Raw genomic sequence first — 16,500 nt, forward strand, 5'->3', positions numbered from 1 at the left:
ACTGGAACTATAGCTGTTGGCTTGTCTCTATTACTGACTCTCGGAGATTCTGGTGCGTGTTGACTGGATGTTCCTGCTGTAGTTGAGTTGATTTTTCATGCCTCTGGTCATGATTCCAACAAGATGATTCTGGTCGGGTTTGGTGCATGCTGCTCGTCAATGTTGTGGAATTTATAGGGCTACTAGTTGCTATAGCGGATACTCTGATTACACTCTGAATTCTAGGCTGACTATTTCTGTTCTGCACTGGTGGTATTTGATGTACAATTGTAGTTGCAGCTGACCTGTATCCCTGATTTTGGTTTACCTTCATATTTTGATTAATATTGAATCCACCGGTTTATCTTTCCGCTGTTGGTGTGTTCTTTTCGTACATGTTTGGATTTTCCTCCCTGCATCGTAATTGGTTTTGATGTTTTCTCAGTACTCCTCTATAACTTGCAACTTCATACATCATATTGCCTAATCGCTTTGTGATGACTCCCGCTATCCAACTCTCCCCCTTTCCTTGATTGTTCTTCCGAAAAACATTTCAGCTGGTGATATTCCTTGAGCTTGAGGCGTTCTCCGGTAGTTGATTAAGAATCTTGCTATTCTTGTCTCTAAGGAACCCTCTGGAGTGTTGCATTTGTAGTTCCATTTAGCTTTTTAAGTCCGGTTTTAACCGTTCTCACCGCTCTTTCTGCCTGCCCATTGGAAGCGGGATGATGAGCCGCTATGTTAACACGATTTACTCCATTATTCTTCATGAACGTTTGAAAATCACCGCTCGTGAAACAGCTAGTTGCATTATCGCTTACTAATGTATCCATTAGATCATAACGTGCCATGTTCTGTCTTAGTAATGCTATAACGACGGCTGAACTGGTATTGCTTGTTACGCCTATCTCCATCCATTTTGACATTTAATTTACAAGGATTAGAAGATATTTTCCGTGAACAGGACCAGCAAAATCAATATGCGTTCTTATCCATGGTTGTTGCTCTTTTGGCCAACTTGAATATTGTACTTTAGGCATATTGTTGACAAATGTGACATGTCTTGATTCTACTTTCAATACCATACTTTGCCACGGGCCAATTGTTTGGTTTGAACAATGCCCTGGGGTGAGCTATGCAACTCTCGGCTCTTGACAGCTTCGTGGAATTACCACTTTGCTACTGCCCATTCCTCGATGAATTGCAAAGTCGAATTTTCTTCTTAAGTATGGCTGGAGTTCAAGTTGTACTTTCTTGGGCCATCCGTTTTGCAAATATTTAAAAACTTAGAAGTTTCATTTAAATCAAGGAATACCTCTGCGTATTGTTCCATACCAGAGTGACTGAGAAAAATCATATCACCTCGGGCAGGAATCGAACCTACGACCTTTGGGTTACCGTCCCAACGCCACTACCATTGGACTACCGAGGCCACGAATTATCAGGCCTCGGAAATCCAATTTAAGAATGACTCGATCTGGTTCACATTATTGACGGGATACATTTAACCCTGCGTAATAATAAAAATAAAATTATCAATTTAAAAACTTGTTGTAACTTGTAAGACTGAGGCTTTTTCGGTCTGACTTGCGAGTATCTCTGCGGTCAATGGTGCCATATTCAGCTCAGCAATACTGTGTACATATTCACTTGGGACTGGTACAGGTTTGTCTTCCGTCTTCAATGGTAACCTGCTTAAATTGATCCATCACTCACAACAGGGGGAGGCAGAGGGGTAACATAAAATCCAGACTTGCAGTGTGCTTGAAAACCAGTTTTTTGTGACCCCTATGCCTTCCCCTGTTGCGAGTGAGGGATCCCTTTAACCCGTCTGCATTGGAATGTTGTGCGCCCTTTTTGTATTGTATCTCATAGCTATAACCACCCAGAAACAATGCCCATCGTTGCAGTCACCCAGCTGCGGTCTGAGGAATGGGTTTTGATGATGAAAAGATGGTTACCAACGGCTTATGATCGGTAATTAGCACAAATTTTCTTCCAAGTAAATAGTCTTTGAATTTTACCACTCCAAAAATGATGGTGGGAGCTTCTTTCTCGATCTGAGAATAAATTTTCGCAGCCGATGTTAATGTCCTACTTGCATAAGCGATTCGTTTTTCTTAACCATTGACATTATGAGACAATAGCGCTCCAACTCCCTTTCGTGATGCGTCACATGCAAGATAAAGTTGTAACTCGGGATTATAGTGTACCAGTAATGTTGATGCTATTAAAGCGGATTAAGCTGTTCGTGTTTTTACAATTCAGTGGCGTAGCCAGAAATTCGTTAAGGGGGGGGGTCGAAGTATGTGAATGTTAAAAGGGGGTCGAGAAGGGGTGGAAATTTAGTGCAGTCAAAGGTAGGCCCAAGGGGGGGTTTGGATACGGAAACCCCCCTTATCTACGCCACTGCTTTACATAGAAGTTGGTATAATGGTGCCAGAAATTGTGCACAATTAGGGATGAACTTGCCGTAATAGTTGACTAACCCCAAAAATGCTCTTAGTTCTTCTATATTTTCTGGTTGAGGAGCCTCATCAACTGCTTTGGTTTTCAAGACTTGCGGGTGTAATCCATTTTCATCCAAATGGTATCCGAGGAAGTTCAAGGATGGTTGTAAAAAATACGGCGTTCCATGCAACGTTGGAATATTGCGGAAGCTGATGACACACCATATGGTAGACGGTTATTTCGATAAAGTCCTTTTCATGTGTTTATCCTCAACAGCTCCTTTGATTCATCGTCCAGTTCCGATTGTGAATAGGCTTCCTTCATGTCTAGCCTGGTAAAGATTTTACACCCAGCCATTTATAACCGTGAAAATCGGTGCTGCAAATTGTGAATGGGGTATGTTGGAAATGATCTCTTCCTGTTCCAATCTATCGATTATTCGATTTCCAGTTCCACTTTTTCTATAGTGTACCGTGGAATTTTTTTCTCCAAAAACCCGTTCTTGGGTGGGAATTTGGGCTATTTTGGGATTTTGGCTTGGGCGGGAATTTGGGTTCGTTTTCCAGGTGGTTTGTGAGAGATCCAAAAAATATTCTGGCAACTCTGATAGGTACTCTTGATTCAGTCCTCCTGTGAGGTAGACCTTTGTAACTTTTCATCGTATAACTCTTAAGAATAAATAAATTAGTAGATTAACTAACCAGGCGTGATTAATATCCATGGGTTAAACACTACAACAACCATTCTCACAACGGGCTCAGTTGTCACTTAATGATAAGAATGAACCTTCCAAACCATCAAAGCACGCTATTCTTGAGTAGTCGCAAAAAGTAAAGAGATGGGGGATCAAAGAGTTGAAAAATGATTATTCCAATGCACGAAAAGAAATAATTAGTTATGCAAAGAAACTAGAAAATACAAAGATAAAACTTATATTTTAATCATTAACTATAATAAACATCTATTCGATTGAACAAAATAAGTTAAACTACATTATGTTTATCAAAAGAGGCTGTAGTTGATTTTTTATTTAATTATTTTTTGAAACCGCTTAGAAGCTTGTTTTGCTGTACTACAAGGATTTTTTTGTGTCATCAATTGCTTTAAAGGCCGAGAACAGAGATTCCATTTTCTCGTGCGCGAATTTTGACCCCCACAAAATTGAGTGACAGCGTGGACATCTTGACCGACGGCTCTGACTGTTTTTGAATAAAATATATATACTAATCACCAATAAAAGAGATAAGCTACAATATATAGAATGTTCCAGTTGGTCACTCAAGCTGTCATAGCTGACAATCAAGTTGTCAGAGATGTCAATCAGTTGTCACTCGTCAAAAAATTAAGTACAGGATAAGAGGGGTGAAAATTCGCTCTGGTCTCGGTCTTTAACAGACTACCCCTTAGGGAAAAAAGTATCTAGTGTGATAAATATTGCAATCTGATAAATGTGGCTCATTTACTTCTGGAGTAAAGAAATAAAACTAAATGTCCATTTTAAAATTCAGTTTATTTAGCAATAGTTTACAATTGATTTTAATACGGCCCTGGTTCCGCGATGATTTTTTCCTACGGCAATTTTAAACGAAGGCATACTTATGAACAGTTATGGTACATATGTTATCCACTTACAGGTAGAATTAGCTCACTATTCATTAACAACCCAAAACTTTGTACGTCTCAAAGTTGAGAAAATTTAAAAATTACACAACAATGTTTTCTCAATCACCCTAACCTAAGGTGGTGCCTTGAGTATTAGCCTAGCTGATTATTATTATTTATTATTATTATTTTCTGCACCCTTCGCTGGACCACCAGTATATACATAGTTTGCATCCCTACGTCATCAATGACGCAGTTCCAAGTATAGATATAAGAACCAAGAATAAATATTTAATTTGAGCAGAATGAACGGTTCTTTGCCGCCAATTTGAAGGTGTAGATTTCTTAGTAAAACGGGAGGGTTAACAGTTTCAATCGTCTGTTTGCGGATTTTAATTATTTTCAAATGATTAAGGATTTATTTTCACGTTAAAAATGGTTATCTGCCTGGTTAAAAATTGTTCGAGTAGTTCAATTACCAAGGGAGAGCGAATATTGTTTATTTTATTCGATAGCGAAGGTAAGTGTAAAAAGGATGACCGCAAAGGCCTAACTTTGATAAGCTTTGTTAACTTCTTTTCGTAGATATTTCTGTCGTAATTTGATATTTTATTTAACCCGGCCTTAGAATCTTATCTGGGTTTGTTTAGGGCCCATTTAAAATTTTAAAGCATAAATCTAATACGTTTTGTAGCTTTGACGAGATTACCAACAAAATGGCTACCTATTTAGTAGCTACGCGCGAAATGGTTTGAATTTTTGATCGCCCTCCCAGTTTCCTTGGAGGCCATAGGCCCCTCCCTTCGGTGCAAACTATTAGCTCTGCAGCAACCGATGGAGGTCGATTTTTCGGAGGTCACGTGGTGGAAGTGGGTAATAGCTTCGTTACCAAACCGCTAATCGAAAAGATCTCTGTTTCGAATCTATAGTTGGTTTCTTTTCACCTGTTCTCGAACTAAAAGTGTACTCTTTTTCACCTAAAACGTTTTATACATAGTTTGCACCGAAGGGAGGGGCCTATGGTCTCCAAGGAAACTGGGAGGGCAATCAAAAATTCAAACCATTTCGCGCGTAGCTACTAAATAGGTAGCCATTTTGTTGGTAATATCGTCAAAGCTACAAAACGTATTAGATTTACGCTTTAAAATTTTAAATGGGCCCTAAACAAAGCCAGATAAGATTCTAAGGCCGGGTTATTTAAATAAAATATCAAATTAAGACAGAAATATCTACGAAAAGAAGTTAACAAAGCTTATCAAAGTTAGGCCTTTGCGGTCATCCCTTTTACAATTACCTTCGCTATCGAATAAAATAAACAATTTTCGCTCTTCCTTGGTAATTGAACTACTCGAACAATTTTTAACCAGGCAGATAACCATTTTTAACGTGAAAATAATTTCTTAATCATTTGAAAATAATTAAAATCCGCAAACAGACGATTGAAACTGTTAACCCTCCCGTTTTAATAAGAAATCTACACCAGAAAAATGGCGGCAAAGAACCGTTCATTCTTGCTCAAATTAAATATTTATTCTTGGTTCTTATATCTATACTTGGCACTGCGTCATTGATGACGTAGGGATGCAAACTATGTATTCGCCTGTTCCGGGATGAGAATTACTCCGCCCCATAAACTATTCGCTTGTTCCGGAGTATTAGGGCTACACTTTTTAGTCCTTCTGAAAAGGAGGTGTAAAGAGAGTAAATCGGATTTTGTCGTCTGCTAGCCAGAACTTATCTGCTAAAAAGGCCTCAGGCAGGCATTTTGGAAAAACCTTTTTACTCCGTCTCGAACTATTCGCCAGGCTCCAGCACAGAATCGGAGTAAAATGACGTCATAGCGTTACTCTTCTTACCCTACACCGAAATCCCGGAACAAGCGAAAATAAACCACCTTATTTTATCTTTGGTCCAACGGTTCCCTAGGCTTTAACCACGTTTGCCTATCCGTTAATAAGTCCCGGTATTTACTATCGATTGATGTATCATTTAATTGCTCTTCTATCTGTTAATATTCTTTACCGTATGAGCCTATCTAATCAGCCACGAAACAATCCAGATGTTAAATTTTCAGTTTTTTTCGAAACAATGAAGCTATAAATATAACGTGAAAGAGAAATGACCTTACACAACGAATTAATCATGATTTCATACGCTTTTCTTAGTTTGGCCATATTGATCACCATTACTAGGGGGCAATTACTCGAGGAATCAGTTAACTTACTGACCAAGAACGGTGGTAACTATCGGGCCAGTTTCACTTACACCATAGAAGACTTCCTCCAACTGCCTTACGTCGAAATAAGCAATTCTTTCAAAAGTTCCTTGTTTAACAACAAACTGAACAATCTCGTTAAATGGTACTACGAAATCGAACCAGGATTCGGCGAGGAAACTGTCAACTTGTACCTGGTCCTCTCAGCGTTGCCTCCAAATTTCCTTCGCATTTCGAGTCAGGTGAAATGCGGAATTCTCGACGCTATTGGTAACAAACAACACGTTCAAAACGCGGGTGAAAAGGTCATTCAGGCTGGAGAAATGTTTGACTTCCAGCCCTTCGTAAAGCGTGCTGAATTGGAACGTCACCGTCAACAGCTCCTTCCGAATGGACACTTAACGATTCAATGCGAAGTTGAGGGTGTCTTGAAGTACAATATCAACGCCACGAAAGGTGTCATTCCGACCACAGAAGAGACAAATCAACAAAGTAATACGCTCGAATGCGCCAAAACGATTAGCGCAAATACGCTACATCGTCTCAGTCTTTTCGACGATCATATCTTGGGTCACGTCGAATTGAAGTCATCGGGGAAGAGTTTCAAGTGTCACAAGGACATTTTGTCAGCCCGATCGGCGTATTTCAAAGTTTTGCTCTTGGAAACCGGCGACCAGGAGGACGTGGTTCACGACTTGAGTGACGACGTCAACGACTTGGAATTGAACGACATGGTGCAGTTCAACTATCGGGGACGGGCGTCTAACTTGTCCAACACGTGTCGCGTTCTGTACGGCGTATCCAAGAGGTACGGCATGGACTGTCTAAATATAGAGTGCGAGAACGTTCTCATTCGTCAGGTCCGTGCCAAAAACGCCCTGGAGTACTTGAAGTTAGGCCAGGACATCGATTCGAAGAAACTGATTTCAGCAGCGGCCTATTGTATTTATTCTCCAAGCGCTATTACTTGCCGATATGAATAAATGAATTAATTTGACTGGTTGAAGTTCATGTTTTTCTGTAACCCGCTGCTTTTATTTCATAACTCGGGCTAAAAACGTTAACTGCGTAATATCAGAAGTATATAATAATATCTCACGAGATAATTATCCATCTTCCCAACCTGCTGGTGTTCTTTTCGTGGAACGCCGATAATCGCTACCATTGAAAAGTGTCTCGAGCCTGCGAAGGTAGGTGTTTCATTATTACATACTAGTTGGATACTTCTCTCGTAAGGGGCGTATTATGTACTTCTGGTAACATTAAAAAGATATTTATGCATTAAAATTGTCTTTTTCTAAGGTTGCAGCTAAATCAAAGGTTGGGTGGCGGAGTGGTTAACACCTTCGTCTCGCAGGAAGAGGAACCGGGTTCGATCCCAGTTTGTAGCACTGGGTGAAAACTCGGAACAACTTCTTTCGCTGTCTCCCCACTGGTTTAAGGGGTTTTCCCTCGAGCTCTTCGGTTTCCCCTTCCATAAGAACGTGCTGAGGTTAACGGTAACAGTTAGTGTAGGGAGCTGTTCGCTCGCGTGCCTTGGGTATTAGACTAGCCTAGCTGATTATTAAAGATTGATATGTAAATATTTCATTTACAAATTTCAGCAAAAAGGTAAAATTGAATCAGTAAACGACAAACACCATCCAGGTCAACCCAATAAACTATACGCATGCAAAGCTTGAAAACCTAAGGCCAAGCAAACGGGGGCTACAAAGAGATAGGGACGTAACACCCGTGGCGGACGTAAGACAACAACACGGAATAGATGGTCGACTTCCAACGCTCCCTACTAAATATTTACTGGGTATGATGGGAGGTTGGTAAAAATACTGCGTATAATAAGGTTAGCTTATAACGAGGGGTCGGGAATAGAGATATCTGCCTGAGAAGAAACCGGGGGGGAAACACGGTGTTTTCCCGGTGTGTGACGTAGCTGGAACCCAGCGAACGATCTACAACGAAAATAAACAGGCGTCGCGTATCTCAGAAACTCCGCGGTGGGAAGACAGCCGAGCGGGAGAGCTGATGACCGTAAACATTCCTCTTCGGCCGGCAAGCCGCGTCTGCGTTTTTATAAATCTATAATTTGATTAATTACTGCTATTGTTAACAACTGTATCTAAAGGCATCTTATTACGTTATACTAGGACGTTGCAAAAACCGAAAACGGAATTTTCAACAAATACTTGAGCGGAGCGAGATTCAAATCCGGTGGTTAATTAGGCTTAGATTAATTAAACTCAAGTAGAGAAAGGAAAGCGAGATAAATAATTTAGTTTTTAAAGATTACTGTTTATTTGGTAAAGAAAAAACAAAATTAAAATCGAATATATCTTTACACAGTTACTACTTGGCTTATGTGGTAGTACTCCAAAGGATCTTAAGCCTTTCAAGTTCTGTTTTTTTGGCAGATAATCCACTCTTATTGTTAATTTTTAAAAGGCGCGCAATATTAAAGCCCGGGTCAAATATAATACCATCCAAGTTTCGAAGCTTTTCGTTATTATACTCTTGTATATTTTCATTGAGGGATTTTATGCGCAAAACGTCATTAAACGAGTTAAAAACGTCCAAGTTGGCATTTTTGTTCCTCGAAATGAGCATTTTCATATCCTCGTCATTTAGTTCTCCTATTGCAAGTCTCCCTAGTAGCTCTCTGAATCTTAATTGTTTTTCTCCAAATTGTCTCATAATTTGTGTTAAGAAAAATACCTTTTTGAATTGCAAGTATATTGCCTTTCCCGCAATTGCAGTATCCATTCTGGGGTTTGGATGACCATAGAGGGGAGTGTCACCAACAGGTTGCAACTGGTTGAAATCTCCGGGAAAAAAACCGGTAAATCCACCCATTGGTTCATTTTGCGTTTAAGGTCGAGCTTGTCGTAAGCGATGATCCATTCGACCTAACAGATTAAGACCAATCATGCTAAATTCGTCGATCACAATAATCGAAATATTCTTCATATTCTCTTGAAATTCAAGTTCTGCTTCGCTAGACAGTTGTTGCGTCGTTCTTGTGGTAGTCAATTTGAGGGCGGTATGAATTGTTTGCCCCCCCGATATTGTGCGCGGCGACACCAGTTGGGGCCATGAGCAAAACCTTTTCTGGACCTACAACTCGAACAATCTCATGGATAACGCAAGATTTACCAGTTCCTGCTGGTCCCATAACAAAAGCCAATTTTTCATCGCAGTTACCAGCGAGAACATGGTTCAAATAGTGAACCACAGCAAGTTGTTCTGTGTTTAATTTGAAGTTTTCAGCATTTTGTACAGATTGCAAATCGTGGGCGCTTCTTTTAGCAACTTGAATTAAATTTACGTTTTCACGGATATCAAGATAATTTGTGGCGGAAGCGTACCAGTTATGGTGCTTATCAAAATCGCGGTAAATCAGCCTTGTCTCAGTTGGCAAATGGCAAGAATGAGAAGCTGAAACATGCATTGCGTCGGTCAACTCAAGGTTAGGTTGAGGGTCATTTACATCTTCTGAATTTTCCTCACCCTCTTCAACTACTAACATCCAGTTATCAATTGGGTTGGCCACGAAACTATCAGCCCACGAACCATGAGTTTTTAGTTGCTCAATGTCCCTCCATGGGATATGAAGTGCCAGGCGTTGCTTAAAGTATATTTCATCTGCACAGAAAAAAAGGTGTTAAGATACTAAACACTTTCTTAAACACCAAAATGCAACAGAATATTTATCATGTTTAGGCGATAGTGGTGTTTAGCTTTGCAACATCATGCGTTTAGAAATTTAACGTGTTATTTGCTTCTTATATTTATCGTTAAAACGTGGTTAGATAAAATGCGTTTAGAGATTAAACATATTAAATGCATTTGGGGCTTACAATGAAAACACGTCTAAAGATTAGTTTCTAAACATGTTCAAAGGTTCGGGTGTTGTGGTTTAAAACATGTGTTAAATTTTCCGTATATTTGAGTGGCTTAATTACGATCTAAAATAACATTATTTTTAATTGGCTACGAATTAATGAAACCTACTGCCTATACTGTCAATTTCATTTATTTAACTGCATGATTATATTTTAGCGATATTAATTTAAATTATATTTGTGTTAATACGGCCTTAAAACACATCAAAAGTAGTGTTATTTTATTAATATTTCCTAGTTCATGTTCAATTATTGATTTATATACATTAGTGTTATTTAATAAGACTTAATTACCAATAACTTAAAATTATGAGATAATATAGGAACCCGGTCCATATTGTAGTTAACACTAATAATATAACCAGATATAACGGTGATTAACGAATATTATTTTTTTTGAAAAATAGAAAACGAAATTAAACGAAATATACATTAAACTCGTAACGCAATATACACTTATTAAACATCAGTGTTTAGAATTATGTTTACAAACATCAAAGTTTAATTTCTAAACGTGACCTCTTACCAGCTGTTCCGTTTTGGAACACTACCGCAAAGATCTTGGAAGATTGTTTGAGAAACTCGTTTTATTTAAATAGATGTGTTTAAGGAAACAACACCAACTCTTACCCATGTTTAGCTTTCAAACATGTTTAGATGTTAAAAACCTAAACACCTTTTTTTCTGTGTGTTTCGATAGATCGACCTCTGCTCACTTTTGGAATAATTTGCAACACTGGTTCTTTGACTCTGACATGAATTTTTGGAGCAGCTACCTTACCACTGATACTATAAGTCTTAGCAAATTTTAGAAAAGACATATCTTCTAACTCGCGTTTCCGACACATATACGCATTGAATAATTTATTTTGTTGCGGTTCATTGGTGCCATCACCTTCGGTACGTGGGTTGACAGCCACACTTGTTTGAGTAGAAATATAAATCTTTTCAAACGAGCGCGAGGCATGGTACAAATCTTGGCTAGTTACCAAGTGCATGCTTTCACAAGCTGAAACGTCGCGCTGACCAATAATTTTCATTAAAAGTTTGGTGATTGCAGTTGATATACGATACACGTTATTTGAGGTATTTAAAATGTCTACAAGCATTTCCTTATAGCTTTGCGACGACGGTTCGCTTTTAGCCGCGTACTTGGTGATATATGATACGATAGCATGTTCTGATGCCACCACTTGTATATCCGTGTTTGCTCGCCAAAGGTGCGTAATAAATGGGTTGTAGGTATTTAGTAACGCGTCATTCCGTTTAGGTGTAAAAACAAAAACACCGTGTTCGTCTAGTTCCAGCGTCGAATTATTTTGTAGAACTTTTGGGTATTTAAAGCGGCATTTCAAATTCGCCTCAGGGCCACGTAAACAATAGTTACGGGAGCATTTGGAATGCTTTTGAAACCGATTTAAACATTGTGATAATTTATATTCATCAGCTGCTTCGTCTAAACTACTATTTCGTCTTGAAGGATGAAATTCCGCCATTTTAGCTTCCAACACGGGATTCGTTGCCGACATTAGGCGGTCGTAAAATATTCGAGCTTCTTCAATTTGCTCAGGTGTCATTTGGGCAAAACGTCGAACGTCTGGCGCACCAGAAATCCAAAAAACCCTGTGCAAGTGTGGCGAGCCCCTATGTTGATATTCAAAGCGATACCAAAAGTCAACTACTTTGAATTTCTTAAATAATATTCTCATCATTACGGCAACTCTCTTATTGAAGTATTCATCGGCTATAAGAGGATTTTCGTTTAATAATTTCTGCATCTCGCGGGCGATTTGTTTTTCTCCCTTACCTCCGGGATTATAGTGATAAAGCCGCATTAAGTCGGGCCACCACAAATCAGCTGCACTAAGAGTAAGGAACAATGTTGGCACACCAAGTTGGTTAACCATCGCTTCCAGCTCTAATCGCCGTTGGTACCAATATCCAGCTGTAGATCGAATACGAGATGGAACATGCATAAGCCTCCTAAATAAATTTGGGTTTTGTCTGATGTCAGTTAAAAGTTCTTGCACCGTCCCACGAAGTCCAGTTAGGTTAGCGTAAACAGTCCAGTTAGGTTAGCGTAAACAGTTCCCACTTGACAAGCGTCGCGGCGCAACATTGTATTCAAACAAAAATACCGAAATCTGGGATCTTGGGCAAAACGTCTATCTTTATAACGAATCAGAAACTCTGCCCATTCACGGAATGTGACAGTTTTGACTCTTGTGTTATCCGTGAAATCTGCGGCTCCAGTTGGAAAAAAATGCGGGAATGCCATAGCGATATAACCTTCGTGGCGAAATTCATTGATCGGATGACGATTTCCTTTTGGCCAATCCAAGACATTGTTAATTACCGTTCGTTGGTCGCTGTGTTTTAATAATGGCAGAGCAGTTTCGCTAATTTCATCTTCTTCGAGTTGTTGATTGTCCGAAACCGATCCCTCGTCACGGTAATTTAACTGATTAATTACACTACCGTCCTCGGGTAAATTTTCCAAAATTTCATCGTCGATCGCTATTCCGGCGTACAGAGGGTTGTTTTGAACCAACCAATTTAAAGCGCTAAGGACAGCGCAGCGGCGAACGTGAAAATCTAGATGGCCATCCATACCAGCACGGCGCATTAATATTACACTAACATTAGCTGGAGTGCGTGGAAGACTTGTTGCTAGCTGTTGCACATCTTGTTCAATATTTACTATGTTTCCGGTGTATCTTAGCTGTCCACCGCCTCCGTTGTACGCTCGAGTTTGAAAATAACGAAGTACGGGTTGCGCTCTCGCTATTATCATTTGCTCTATGACACTCAAGTTCAACAATTCTACAGGGGTATTTCCAGGCTGCATATTATTTTGAAAGGTAAATTTAAAGCCATCACGCAAGCAGGCAGAACATTTAGTGATACCGTTTGCTGTGGCTAACTCCTCGCGTTGGCAGTTTGGACAGATTTGATATGCTAATTGATTAAGCTCACCGGAAAAGGCAGCAGCAAGTCTGTCATCGTTCAGCCCATTCCTCCGAGCAATCTCTCGTCGTAAACGCCGTGTTTCATTATTACGTTGTCTAATGACCTCCCTTTGTTCTTGACTCAAAGCATCTCTTAGGATGCGACGTCGTTCCGTGTTGTTTTGTCGGATGATATCCCTTTGTCCTTGACTCGAAGCAGCGTTTAGGTTGCGACGTCGTTCTGCTTTATTTTGTCTGGTGATTTCCCTTTGCTCGTCGGTTATAACAGCCCTCTCTCGTCGCCTTTGCGCTTTTGGACGTTGATGGACTTCCTCAGAGCCATTCCTCCGAGCAAGACCTCTTTGCTCATCAGCCCTGTATACAATCGAACGATTGTTATTAAGTTACTTTTGTTTGTCTAGGCTAAAAGCCATAATAACTCCAAAAACGACTATTTTTTATAAAATACTACAGTTTGGCTAAAAGAAAAACTCGGCTTCTCTTTTCAAATTCGAATAACGAAACTATTCCTTGGGCCCGTTTATTTCCAATAAGTTACAAAAGGTGTCGCAATATGTCCCTCGTCCGTCTGATTGCCAGCCTAAATCGGCGCCAGACAGAATTTGTTAATCCCCTATCTAGTGCGTAGGGTCGGGGGTGGAAAAATCCTCTTTTCTATTTAAAGACCCTTAGGGCCGGGGGGTTAGGTGGTAATTTGGGGTTCTCCCTCGCGACTGTGGTGCCAAGGTCAAAACACGAATTCGAGTACGAGAATCAAAGGATTATTGGGTTTTCCCTTATATTTTTTCTCCATTTTTGAAGACCAGAAGGATTTCATTTACTAACATAGCCGGCTGTAGGAATCATGGCATCCCCAAAAAGCTCGACACGAAAAGTGAATTACTGGACACAATTACAAAACACTATCGGAAACGGAAATTTTAACTCTTGGCCTAAAGGGTTAAAGAGTTTATTCTTTAAAAGAACGGTTGAAACACCAACCCAAATTTTGGACATATCAGCTTTTTGCTACGTAAATAAAGTTTCGGTAGACCTTGTTTATGAAACTTTAAAATTTACGGGAGCCAGTAAGGCGTATGGTGACTGTCGCGCAGCTGTGAAAGCAGCCTACGAAAGCTGGGATTCCAGCGTAGATTTACGAAGAACAATTATCAGTTTCTGTGTGCGAGACGGTCAATTTCAAAACTTGGAAGGCGAATTAAGGTAATTACACATTACATTTCTGGTTGGAATATTAAATTGAAGTTCTAATTAAATTGTCTGGAGAAAAATTTTAAATTTTATTCAATATTTTTAGTTTATCCCAGAACTCGACACCCAGTCAATCACTCCTGTTAAGACTAACAATCGGCCAATTAAGAGGAAAACATCTGCTCTTGTGTCAGTACCAAGCAGGGCTAATGAACGGTCAGAGCTGTTGGTTAAGCGCAAACCAACCCCCAAATGTGTATCAACGCAAAACAGGGTCCAGCCTTCGACATCTGACTATGGTGCAATGTCAACACCTAACAGGATTAATGGACGTCAAACACAGTAAGAAAATTTCGTTATAAAAATACAATTTTTAAAGTATAGTGCACATCACTAATAAATAGTAATAGTGACATTTTAGTATAGTCGTAAGTAACTTATGAACAATAAGTAAGACAATTAACGAAATATACAACGAAACTATCATAGTAATTGCGCGTGACTCAATCAGGTCATAACTGATAAATAGTAATAGTGGCATTTTAGTATAATTATAAGTAACATGGTTAGAAAAAACGAAACTGATTTTCATATCAATTGCGTATGACTCAATCAGGTCGTAACTCATAAATAATAATAGTGGCATTTTACTTATGGTATCATTAAAGCAAATAGGAATACTTATAGTTATTATGTTACTTATGGTATAATATATAGTATGAATTGCGTATGACTCAACAGTGCTATTTTTGTATTGACTCAATCAGATCATAACTGAAGTGGCATTTTATTATAATTATAAGTAACATCGGTTACAAAATTATCATTAAAGCAATAGAACTACTTATCGTTATTATGTTAATCAGTGTGTGTGTTTTTACCTCTCCGAGGGGACAAAGTCCCCTAGGAGGGGTTATACAATCACCGTGTCTGTCTGTCTGTCTGTGTGGCTGCCCTGCGAACGCGTTCGCATTTTCCGTGCAAAGGTTAATCATTGCGTACGCAGTTTCTCGAAGGGTGTGACGGTGAGCGTTAACGGATTCATTGGCGATTTGGTTTGGATGGTGTCGTGACGGTTTGGTGTATTACGTTTACGTGTAATGTTTATGCGTAGGTTGTGGATGTTGAGTTCGTGTTATGACGGTTGTGGGTGTAGAGATTGTGGTGTGTCTGTGTTATGATGGGTGTAGATGTTGTGTCTGTTGTGCTTGTACGGGCGTTTTATCTCCAATTTCTTATTTATGACTTTGAGTGTAATGCTATCTCTCAACGTCCAATGGCAGGGTTTCCACCAATTGTACACGGTATTCGTCTTAGTATCAATTTGCGATTTATTAGCGCCGGCCGGGAATCGAACCCGGGTCTGCCTTGTGCAAGAGATTTACTCTAACCACTCAGCCACCAACGCTTGTTAAGTTACGGTGTTTTTCTAAAAAACAGCTTTGGCAAATGTCATTTACAAAGTTATAACGTTAGGTACTATAATTTATTCTACATCATTTTAAATATTTATAAATTATATTAATCTTATATTTAATGAAATATTTATAAATTATATTAATCTTATATTTAATGAAATATTTATAAATTATATTAATCTTATATTTAATGAAATATTTATAAATTATATTAATCTTATATTTAATTAAATATTAATAAATTATATTAATCTTATATTTAATTAAATATTAATAAATTATATTAATCTTATATTTAATTAAATATTTATAAATTATATTAATCTTATATTTAATTAAATATTTATAAATTATATTAATCTTATATTTAATTAAATATTTATAAATTATATTAATCTTATATTTAATTAAATATTTATAAATTATATTAATCTTATATTTAATTAAATATTTATAAATTATATTAATCTTATATTTAATTAAATATTTATAAATTATATTAATATTATATTTATAAATTATATTAATCTTATATTTAATTAAATATTTATAAATTATATTAATATTATATTTGAAAATTATATTAATATTATATTTAATTAAATATCTGAGTGTTTTACTTTATTTGATCGTGTTCAGGAATTGAACTCGGGTCGCATCGTTACAATGCAGATAGTTTACCGCCGAGCCATTGACTTCCTTTAGGAATGTATAAAGTAAAGAAACCATTATGATAAGGCGGGTTTTTTACCTTTTAATAACGCTTAGAAAAAGGA

At 38.3% G+C, this 16,500-nt stretch overlaps 2 protein-coding genes and 1 non-coding gene across 3 annotated transcripts; 1 reads left to right on the top strand and 2 right to left on the bottom strand.

Annotated features, from left to right (window-relative positions):
• Positions 1-1,338: 1,338 nt before the first annotated feature.
• TRNAT-GGU (transfer RNA threonine (anticodon GGU)) lies at positions 1,339-1,411 on the bottom strand. Its single transcript has one exon. It is a non-coding gene; the product is annotated as a tRNA-Thr (tRNA).
• A 4,763-nt stretch (positions 1,412-6,174) lies between these two features.
• Positions 6,175-7,230, top strand: LOC149945404 (speckle-type POZ protein B-like). Its single transcript, XM_090176547.1, has one exon. The coding sequence runs from the start codon at positions 6,175-6,177 to the stop codon at positions 7,228-7,230; it is 1,056 nt and encodes a 351-aa protein (XP_090032673.1).
• A 2,009-nt stretch (positions 7,231-9,239) lies between these two features.
• Positions 9,240-14,722, bottom strand: LOC149945405 (uncharacterized). Its single transcript, XM_090176548.1, has 6 exons — positions 14,675-14,722; positions 14,461-14,600; positions 12,285-13,469; positions 11,954-12,129; positions 10,823-11,890; positions 9,240-9,886 (listed from the first exon to the last, which is right to left on the bottom strand). The coding sequence occupies exons 1-6, from the start codon at positions 14,720-14,722 to the stop codon at positions 9,240-9,242; spliced, it is 3,264 nt and encodes a 1,087-aa protein (XP_090032674.1).
• Positions 14,723-16,500: the final 1,778 nt, after the last annotated feature.

The sequence above is a fragment of the Leiobunum rupestre genome, chromosome 5 (genome assembly GCF_980474605.1).
Source record: "Leiobunum rupestre chromosome 5, qqLeiRupe1.1.hap1, whole genome shotgun sequence".
NCBI lineage: Eukaryota > Metazoa > Arthropoda > Arachnida > Opiliones > Sclerosomatidae > Leiobunum > Leiobunum rupestre.

What these genes read in the sequence shown, in the direction of transcription:
- LOC149945404 (XM_090176547.1), top strand. Translation starts at nt 6,175, where the DNA reads ATGATTTCATACGCTTTTCTTAGTTTGGCCATATTGATCACCATTACT.
- LOC149945405 (XM_090176548.1), bottom strand. Translation starts at nt 14,722, where the DNA reads ATGTCACTATTACTATTTATTAGTGATGTGCACTATACTTTAAAAATT. An exon ending in GCCCAAGATCCCAGATTTCG is followed by an intron (nt 12,130 to 12,284) that starts GTATTTTTGTTT and finishes AAATTTATTTAG; the next exon opens with GAGGCTTATGCATGTTCCAT. An exon ending in TTATCACTATAATCCCGGAG is followed by an intron (nt 11,891 to 11,953) that starts GTAAGGGAGAAA and finishes ATCCTCTTATAG; the next exon opens with CCGATGAATACTTCAATAAG.